The 9998-nt window shown below is 41.8% G+C and overlaps 1 protein-coding gene across 1 annotated transcript in view; it reads left to right on the top strand.

Moving 5' to 3' along the window:
* The window catches only part of noc4l (nucleolar complex associated 4 homolog), a 39873-nt gene extending 30189 nt beyond the window's left edge, over positions 1–9684 (top strand). The window contains exons 13-15 of the mRNA XM_043715249.1: positions 407–489; positions 4499–4612; positions 9434–9684. Of these exons, the coding sequence (XP_043571184.1) occupies positions 407–489; positions 4499–4612; positions 9434–9550 (314 nt within the window). The 3' untranslated portion in view covers positions 9551–9684. The remainder of the gene's footprint in view (positions 1–406; positions 490–4498; positions 4613–9433) is intronic.
* Positions 9685–9998: the final 314 nt, after the last annotated feature.

Consider the following 9998-nt stretch of genomic DNA (forward strand, 5'->3'; position numbering starts at 1 on the left):
ATTTGTGAGCATTGCTATCTAGGCCAGCATTTGTTACCTATCCCTAACTGCCCTGTGTGTGGATTTGCTTTGCCATTCCAAAGGATAGTTAAGAGTCAATGGTTTTATCGTTTTCTATCACATGTCAGTTTGGGTGAGGGCAGCATATTTCCCTCTCAAAGGGGCAATAATCTTCACAACAATTGATGTTAGTTGTCACGGTCACCATTTCTGAAACTAGATTTCAAATCCAGATTTCATTAATTGAATTTTAAGTCCTTCAGCTGCCACGCTAGGACTTGAACCCCTGACCCAGAGCATGAGCTTGAGCCTACAGCTGACGGTTCCATTATCCGACCACTACATCACCACCTTCCCCTAAGCTCCAAAGGAGAGTCATTCTGTATTAACCATGTGTATTTTTCAGATCTTTCTGCTGACCCATACATAATGGAGCAAGAAGATCCTGCCAAGTGCCGAGCTATGGAGAGTTCTCTGTGGGAAATCCAGGTTGGTCAGTTTACTGAGTAACGTTTCTGCCTGTTTGGAATTCCTCTCTGTAGGGCACTCAGAAACGTACTGGTATTCTAATCCCAGGTACTTGCCTTTCAAAAACTACACGAATTTGAAGCAAACTGTTCAACAAAATGTTCCACTAACTTAGACATAGAAATGGGACATGGGTAGGTTGTTCAGTCTCTCGAGAAATTTCTACTGTTCAATTCAATCACAGCTGATTTTCCACTACAATTCCATTTGCTTGCACAGCCTCCAAATCCCTTAATTCTGTTACTGTCCAAATCTCTCAACCTTTTTCTTGAAGGTGCTCACTGAATTATAGTCCATACCCTCTAGGGTAGAGAATTCCAAAGATTCACAACCCTTTGAATGAAGAAGTTTCTCCCCATTGCAATCATAGAGATAAGACCATAAGAAATAGGAGTGGAAGTAAGGCCATTTGGCCCATAGTGTCCACTCTGTCCACTCATGGCTGATGGGCATTTCAATGCCATTTACCCATATTCTCCCCATATCCCTTAATTCCCTGCAAGATTAAGAATAAATTAATCTCTGCCTTGAAGACATTTAACATCCTGGTCTCCACTGCGCTCTGTGGCTGTGAATTCCACAGGCCCACCACTCTCTGGTTGAAGAAATGTCTCCTCATTTCCATTCTAAATTGACCCCCTCTAATTCTAAGGCTGTGCCCACGGGTCATAGTCTCCCCGCCTAACGGAAACAAATTCCCAGCATCCACCCTTTCTAAGCCATGCATTATCTTGTAAGTTTCTATTAGATCTCCCCTCAACCTACTAAACTCTAATGAATACAATCCCAGGATCCTCAGCTGTTCATCATATGTTGGGCCTACCATTCCAGGGATTATCCGTGTGGATCCATGCTGGACACGCTCCAGTGCCAGTATGTCCTTCCTGAGGTGCTGGGCCCAAAACTGGAAACCGTATTCTAAATGGGGCCTAACCAGAGCTTTATAAAGTCTTAGTAGCACCTCACTGCTTTTACATTCCAACTCTCTTGAGGTAAATTACAACATTACATTTGCTTTCTTAACTATGGACTCAACCTGCAAGTCAACCTTTAGAGAATTCTATACTCGCACTCCCAGATCCCTTTGTACTTTGGCTTTATGAATTTTCTCACCATTTATAAAATAATCCTTGCCTGTGTTCTTTTTCCCAAAGACTTCGCATTTGCTCACATTGAATTTCATCAGCCATTTCTTGGACCATTCTCCTAAATCAGATGTACAGCAAGGAAACAGATCCTTCTGTCCATGCCGACCACACATCCTAAATTAATCTAGTCCCATTTGCCAGCATTTGGCTCATATCCCTCTAAACCCTTGCTCTTCATACATCCATCTAAATGCTTTTTAAAAGTCCTATTTAATGGATCCTTATTCTGTGACTGTGACCCTCAAGTTCTTCATTCAGGGGAATGCAGTGTCTCAGCACCTGTCAAATCCTCTTAACAGTTTTACATGTTTCGATGAGATCACTTCTTCTGAGTTCAAGGGTATGGACTAATTCTACTTCATCTCTCATCATTGAGCAGTCGTCTTAAAATCTTACAGAGTGTCATAGAGATTTAACAGCATGGAACAAGGCCCTTCAGCCCAGTCTGTCTCTGTTGATCATCAAGCATCTTTCAATTCTAATCCTGTTTCCTTGCACTTGACCCATTACCTTGTGTGACATAGCAATTCAAGTGATTATCTATATACTTCAGTGTCTTGAGGGAACCCACCTCTGTCACCCTTTTAAGCAGTGAGTTCTAAATAAACAGTTCCTCTAAACCTCTAGCTTCCTACTTTAAAACTGTACCTCCTGGTTTTTTGGCCCATTTACTAAAGGCAAAAGTTTCTTCCTATCTATTCAGTCTCTACTCTTCATTTTGTATACCCCAATTAGCACCCAACCCCAGCCTCAGCCTCCTCTGGTGTAATGAAAACAACCCAGTCTGTGTAGAATAACACAAAAATGTTTTGATGAAGAGTGTCCAGATTTGAAGCGTTAAATCTGCTTTCTCCCCACAGATGTTGCCAGACTTGCTGAGTTTTGCCTGCAAATTCTGTTTTTTGTCCCAATATATCTAACCTCTCTTCACAGTTGAATCTTTCCAGCTCAGGCAACATCCTGGTGAATCTCCTCTGCATCTTCTGTAATGAAACTACTTCCTACTGACCAGAATTGCACTCAATACTCTGCTTGGGGTCTAACTAACATTATACACCATGCCATTACATCCCGGCCTCTGTATTCAGTGCCTTGACTAACAACTGCAAGTATCCCATATGCCTTCTTTACCACCTTATCTACCTGACCTTCTGCCCTCAAAGATCTATGGACATGCAGTAGTTATTGCAGGAATGCGTGTAGTTTACACGCCCTTCTGCTCTCGAGTTTAACTTTACGTAGGGGTTGGCTGGATGGCTAGTTTGCAATAAGAATGACAACAACAGGGTGGGTTCAATTCCGGCTGGGTTTAGCACAAAGGACGCTCCTCTCAACCTCTTCCCTTGCCTGAGGCATATTGACCACGGGTTAAATCACCATCAGTTGTCTCTCTTTGTCTCTCATGAGAAAGCAGGCCTCAATATTTAGTCTCCATTCCTATTCTCAGCTTTCCACCAATTCTCATGGAATTACGAATATATGGATGTCAGATGAAGGCATTCTTAAATAAGCCATAGTTGCAGAAGTAGGCCACTTGCCAGATTGAATCTGCTCCATACCCAATGAAATCATTGCTGATCTGGTAATCTTCAACTCCACTTTCCTGACTTATCTCCTTAATTCTCTTACTGATTAAAAATCTGTCTGTCTGAACCTTGAATATACCTAACGACCCAGCTTTGACAGTCCTCTGCCTTAAAAAAATTTCAACAGATTCACTCCCCTCTGAGAGAAAGGAAAATACTCTGAGATTATGCTCTTTTGTCCTAGATTCTCCACAATAGGAAAGAACCTCTTAACATCTACCCTGTCAAGCCCATAAGAATCTTGTATGTTTCAATAAAGGCTTTTCTCATTATTCTAAACTGTACTGAGTCCAATGCCGATCCAAACAACTCCTCCTCCTAAAATCCATCCCAAATCTGGAATCAACTTGGTGAACCTTTTCTGGACTGCTGTAAATGATAGTATATTATTCCTAAGATAAGGAAACCTCAACTGTTCACCATATTCCAAAGTGTTCATTGAGGGGGCAGTGGTATAGTGGTAATGTCACTGCACTAGTAATTCAGAAGTCCAAGCTCATAATATGGCAACATGGATTCAAATCCCACCACATTGAAATTTGAATTCAAGAAAAATCTGGAAAGCTGTGATAGCTTGATGGTAACCATTAACAGTGTACCCATCTGGTTCACTAATGTCCTTCAGGGAAAGAAATCTGCCATCCTTACCGATTTGGCCGATATGTGAATCCAGACCCACAGCAATATTAACTGCCCTCTGAAGTGGTTCTAACAAGTCAGTCAGAACGAGGGGCAGTTAGAGATGGACAATAAATGTTGGCCCTGCCAGCAATACCCACTTCCCATGAACAAATTTTTAAAAAGCACTGTGGTGTAGTAAGACTATGGCAACTTTATCTTTACCTGTTCTGTGCATGAAGCTTTGCACATTTTATTATGTGGATTTCAGAGTACGTTCCCCAGCTATAGTGTACTGGGCCTACACTGTAGCATTATCCCATAGCGTTGTGGAGGCTTCACCACAGGAATATATTTAAGCTGGAAAAGACCGGTTTTTAGTCTCTCAGGGAATTGAGGGAGATGGGAAATGGCCTGGGAAATGAAGCAGAAGATTGCCCATGACTGTATTGAATGTTGGAACAGGCTTGACAGCCCTAGTCTGCTGTTCCTACTTCTTGAACTCTACATTCAAGACTGCTGCCCCAGCAAACTCAGCCTGTTTGGTTTCAATATTAGTCCAATTCTGTTCATGCTGGCACAATATCAGCTTTGTTTTGCTCTCTGTCTCTCATTCAGACTCTGCAGTATCATTACCATCCCGATGTTGCCAATCAAGCAGCTACAATAAATAAAGCTTTGTCCAGTCAAGAGTCCGACCTGTCCACACTCCTTGACCTTTCTGTTTCAGAGGTGAGTAATAACTTTGTGCAATTGCTATATTTTGATCCACTAATTGGGGGAGGCGGTATTGTAGCTGTAATATCACTGGATTAGTAAGTAATGACGTGGATTTGAATTCCATTGTGGGAGATGGTGAAATCTGAATTCACTAAAAATTTGAAATAAAATGCTTGCCTAATGGTCACCGTGGAACCATTATTACTTTGTTAAAGAAACCCATCTATTTCTTTACAAATGTCCTTTAGAGGAAGAGAAATCTGCCTTATGATGTGATTGACCCATAATGCCGTCTGGGCAATTAGAGATGGGTAATAAATGCTGGGTCTAGCCAGTGACATCTCCATCCTGTAACTGAATTAAAAACATTACTCATCAATCGTGCTGTTGCTCATTTATTGTCCATCCCTAACTGCGTCTTATGCCCAAAACATCAACTCTCCTGCTCCTCTGATGCTGCCTGAACAGCATTGCCTTTCCATTATTAACCCATTATTGTGGGTCTGGATTCACTTATAGGCCAGACCTGATAGGATGGTAGTTTTCTTCCCGAAAGGTCATTAGGGACCCAGATGGGTTTAAGGACGATTGATAGTGGTTAATGGTTGCCATTAAGCTACTGAAGGCATTATTTGGCTCAATGATTACTGAACTGATGGAGAAGCTGTTGGATCCCGTAATTAAAATATTTGCTGACTGATGCTTGGAAAATGTTTGGGGGGGGGTGGTTGCAATTCATGAAATCATAAATCACCTTGCTGCCATACTAACACTTCCATTCTTAGCCTGCTACACTGTTCCAATGAAGCTCAACGCAAATTGGTGGAAGAACACCTCATTTTCCATTTTAGCACTTTGCACCCTTCAAGAGTTGATATTGACTTCCATAAATTCACAGCATGACCTCTACTTCCCCATTATTCTTATGTACTTACCCCCCCCCCCCAAAGTAAGGTATTATTGATCTCTACATCTCTGCAGTACCTCAGATCTACAGAATACAGATCAGACTTGGGAAGGTGAATGGCCTATTCCTGTTCCTATGTTCCATAAATCGCATGTGTTGAACCGTTGTCAAGCTGTGCTGGAAAGGACAGGACTCATATGTATATGGAATCTCATCGCCTCTTGGGAAATCCACAATATTTCCTCCACAATAGTTTTCAGTCCCTGTCCTCTTCCCACTAGTGATTTGCGTTGAGGATGTTTCTTCATACAGTCAGACTGAATGTGTGGACTCTCATTTTACAGCTCTCATTCCAGACAATGCCTTACTAATTTTACACACAGGAATACTTTCACCACAAGGAATGGATGGGCTGGGGTCATACCATTTTGTGACAAGAAAATCTGGAGTTGTATTTGAAACAGTGGGAGCTACAGGGTTTTGGAGCCAGAGCACGTGACAGATAACTTCGACAGATACAGGGCTATGGTGGGGGTAGGGGGGAGATGGAGGAAGAAAGTGACAGTGGGCTCAGCTTGGGAATTGATATAGGCCTGTGGTGAGAGAGGAGGAGTAATTTGGGGATTGATGCAGAGCTATGGAAAGAGAGGGGACAGTGGGATTATGGAAAAGGGGGATTAATTTGTGGCTTACAAAGAGAATGGGACAATGGAATAGTTTGAGATTGATACAGGACTATGCCCGAAACATCAACTCTCCTGCTCCTCTGATGCTGCCTGAACAGCATTGCCTTTCCATTATTAACCCATTATTGTGGGTCTGGATTCACTTATAGGCCAGACCTGATAGGATGGTAGTTTTCTTCCCGAAAGGTCATTAGGGACCCAGATGGGTTTAAGGACGATTGATAGTGGTTAATGGTTGCCATTAAGCTACTGAAGGCATTATTTGGCTCAATGATTACTGAACTGATGGAGAAGCTGTTGGAGAGAGTGTGCAGTGGGATTAATTTTGAATTTCTATGTCAGAGGTGGCACAGGGACAAATGAACTCTTCACTTAGGCACAAAGCAGGTAAACAGCTATATTTACACCTTATAGACTGAGATTTGCAATACTGCTTGAGGTGTTCGCACATAACACGTTGTTTCCAGTAAGAGGGATCTTCTATAGGAGAATGAGAATGCTTTCTGATTAACAAACACAGCCTCTAGATATTTCTAATCAGAGGCATTAATGCGCACTTCTGAAGCAAGTGGGACTTGGACTCAGGCCTCTTGGCTCAGGTAGGGACATCATCACTGCAGCTCAAAAGCTCTGACAGCCACCGTCTACACTCACTAGTAAAGGCAGTTTCATTTGTGTGGGCTTCATTGTTTGCTGCAGAGTGCAACAGGGTTTGCAGTTTTTAATAAGTTGTAAACAAGTTGTGTGGGTTTCCTTAACTTCTCGACCCTGGCGTCAGAGATGCTCTGATTCTTGTACAACTTGAACAGTCTGGGTGTGCTGGTGACGCAATGAAGACAGAGGCCATAGAACACTCGTCGTCCCTGGCTGTAGGGCCTGAATCAAACTCAGAAGCAGTTACCTTGTGAACAACTCACTTAGGAACAGCACTGGGTCATTCCTGCCCTTGAGTCTGCTGCACTATTCAATAGGATGGGTATATGAATAGGAAGGGTTTGGAGGGATATGGGCCGGGTGCTGGCAGGTGGGACTAGATTGTGCTGGGATATCTGGTCGGCATAGACAGGTTGGACTGAAGGGTCTGTTTCCATGCTGTACATCACTATGACTCAGATCTGATTGCTCCGTGCTATCACCCATCCCCAATGAACTTTCATCCCTTGTTTATCAAGAGTCTATCTACTTTTGCCTTAAAATAATCAGACTCTGTTTCCTTCATCTTTTTCGGGAAGAGAGTTTCATGACACTGAGAAACAAACATTTTTTTCTCATCACTGTCTGAAATTGGCAACCCTGAATTCTAGAGTCTCTCACCAAAGGGAACATTCTTTTCACATCCACTCTGTCAAGTCTTCTCAGAATCTTAAATGTTTCAATCACCCTTTTTACTCTTCAAAATTCCAGCGAGAGACAGTCCTAAACTGTCCAACCTTTCCTCATCAAGTTATCTTCCCATTCCAGGTATTAGTCTAGTAAACCTTCTCTGAACTGCTTCCAGTGCCTTTACATCCTTAAAAAGGGTGACAAATACTGTACACAGTCCTCTAAATGTGGCCTAACCAATACCCTGTACAATTGGTTTTGATAAAACGCGGTAGTCCTGTTCTTATACAACCTTGTGTTATAAGAAAATCATGCAATAGCCACGCAATTTTAATTAATGGCGTTGGAATAGTCAATACAGGTAAGGAAAGTTCTACAGATAACAGTATAAATTCATCAATTGCTTTAAAGCCAATTCGCATTGAATAAGTGTGCATTATAGCAGAACTGATTGTATAACTAAGCTATAAGTGTCCAACTTTTGCATTTAGTTTCCCTTACAATAATCAGTAAGGTTCTGTTAGCTTCTCTAATTACTTTCTGTATACTAACCTTTTCCAATTCATGAACTAGAAAACTCTGAACCCTTGGCATCTTAAAGCTCTGGAATCTCTCTCCATTTAGATAATGTGTTCCTTTATTCTTCCTGACAAAGTAGACAATTTCATATTTTCCCACATGGATAGGGTAAATAGGCAAAGTCTTTTCCCTAGGTTTGGGAGTCCAGAACTAGAGGGCATAGGTTTAGGGTGAGAAGGGAAAGATATGAAAGAGACCTAAGCAGCAACTTTTTCACACAGAGGGTGGTATGTGTATGGAATGAGCTGCCAGAAGAAGTAGTGGAGGCTAGTACAATTGCAAAATTTAAGAGGCATTTGGATGGGTATATGAATAGGAAGGGTTTGGAGGGATATGGGCCGGGTGCTGGCAAGTGGGACTAGATTGGGTTGGGATATCTGGTCGGCATGGACAGGTTGGACCGAAGGGTCTGTTTCCATGTTGTACATCTCTATGACTCTATACTCCATTTGCCAACACCATACTTTAGGTGTTATAATAGGTCATGTAATCAGAGAGGGGATGGAGGAACTTAGAGTTGGTGCCAATACTGATGCCAGTTTGTGGTAAGACTGAACCAGTCAGATCCCAGAGTGAAATCTGCATTAAGGTTTATTTTTCCTTTAGTTACTGTGGAAATCATTCACTGAACATATTCATTAGAGATTATACCAGTGTAGAAGAATGTTGAAGTGATCTCTTATTAGAAACATCAGACAGAAAGATTCAACCCTTGTATCTGAGCAATGTCCTAACAGACTCTCAAACTTCAGTAAAGAATCAACCCATTTCCTGCTAAATCTCACTGCTACAGCTGGAGTCTGTTTCCTTTCACCAAATTGTTGCAAAATTACTTGATGCTGTTCAGTTAATCTCTTTTTAGATTGTTAAACTGCTAACTATGCTCGCTATTACTTAATTTAGGTTCTCTAAACTCATGTTTTCAACAGCATTGTAGGAACCCTGACATCTCTGGAGCTTTTTAGTCAGGACTTCTCCCATCCCTGACTGCTCAGACACTATTGATAACAGCACTACTGCATAAACCTGCTTCAGGCTCCTTGTGGGTAGTCTCATAACTCGTGTCAGCAAATGTCTTAACAGTGATCTCCCCAAGTGGCTTGCTGGTCATTGAGCTGAAATCATATCACTGCTTGCGCATGCTGCTTCAAACTCAGTGTTTCTATTAACTTTACAGGCCTTAAACAGGTGAGATCTTCACAGACTGAAGAATCCATTTCTGTTCCACTTCAGAACCCAAGTTCCTAAGTACTAAGAACATATTATGAGCCTTCATAAACTGTAGATCACATTGTCTTCCGTTCTCTCAGTCTATATAATTTTGTTTGTTTTAAACAGCTTTTTGAAAGAGAACCAAAGAAGAGAATTAAATCAATTCCTTTGGAGTTTGAGCCAGCCGAAGGATTACTGGGAAAGAGAAATGATCTGGTCAGGCACCACTGGACTTTGGAGTAACAGCTGCCACAGAGCAATGTGCTTCATTGACTACGAGTATGCAGCAAATTTATTTGTTTGCTTTATGGTTTTCAAATGCCGTTTCCATGCGGTGATAATTATTACAGTTATCAATTAAAGGACTTTGTAGTAGATCTGTGGCTAATATGGAAAATTTTGATGGTGTCCTTTAAGTTTCTGTGGTTTGGAGAAGAGAGATTGAGAGCCTTTTCAGCAGGGTTTGACTATAACAAATAACTCTTGCACACACCGTAGATGGAGAGGTGAAGTCTCTGTTATTTTTACAGTGAGCAGCCGGCACTAGTAAAGATTTCTGCGTTTTTTTTGACATTCATCGCAAAAGGACACATGGCAGCAAAGAGCTGAAGATCCTGCTCCAGATGACATTCTCATTGACAGAGGCTGACTGAGTAGTGCCTACCTCTGAGGAGCAGAAGGATATGCTGAT

The sequence above is a fragment of the Chiloscyllium plagiosum genome, chromosome 25 (genome assembly GCF_004010195.1).
Source record: "Chiloscyllium plagiosum isolate BGI_BamShark_2017 chromosome 25, ASM401019v2, whole genome shotgun sequence".
NCBI lineage: Eukaryota > Metazoa > Chordata > Chondrichthyes > Orectolobiformes > Hemiscylliidae > Chiloscyllium > Chiloscyllium plagiosum.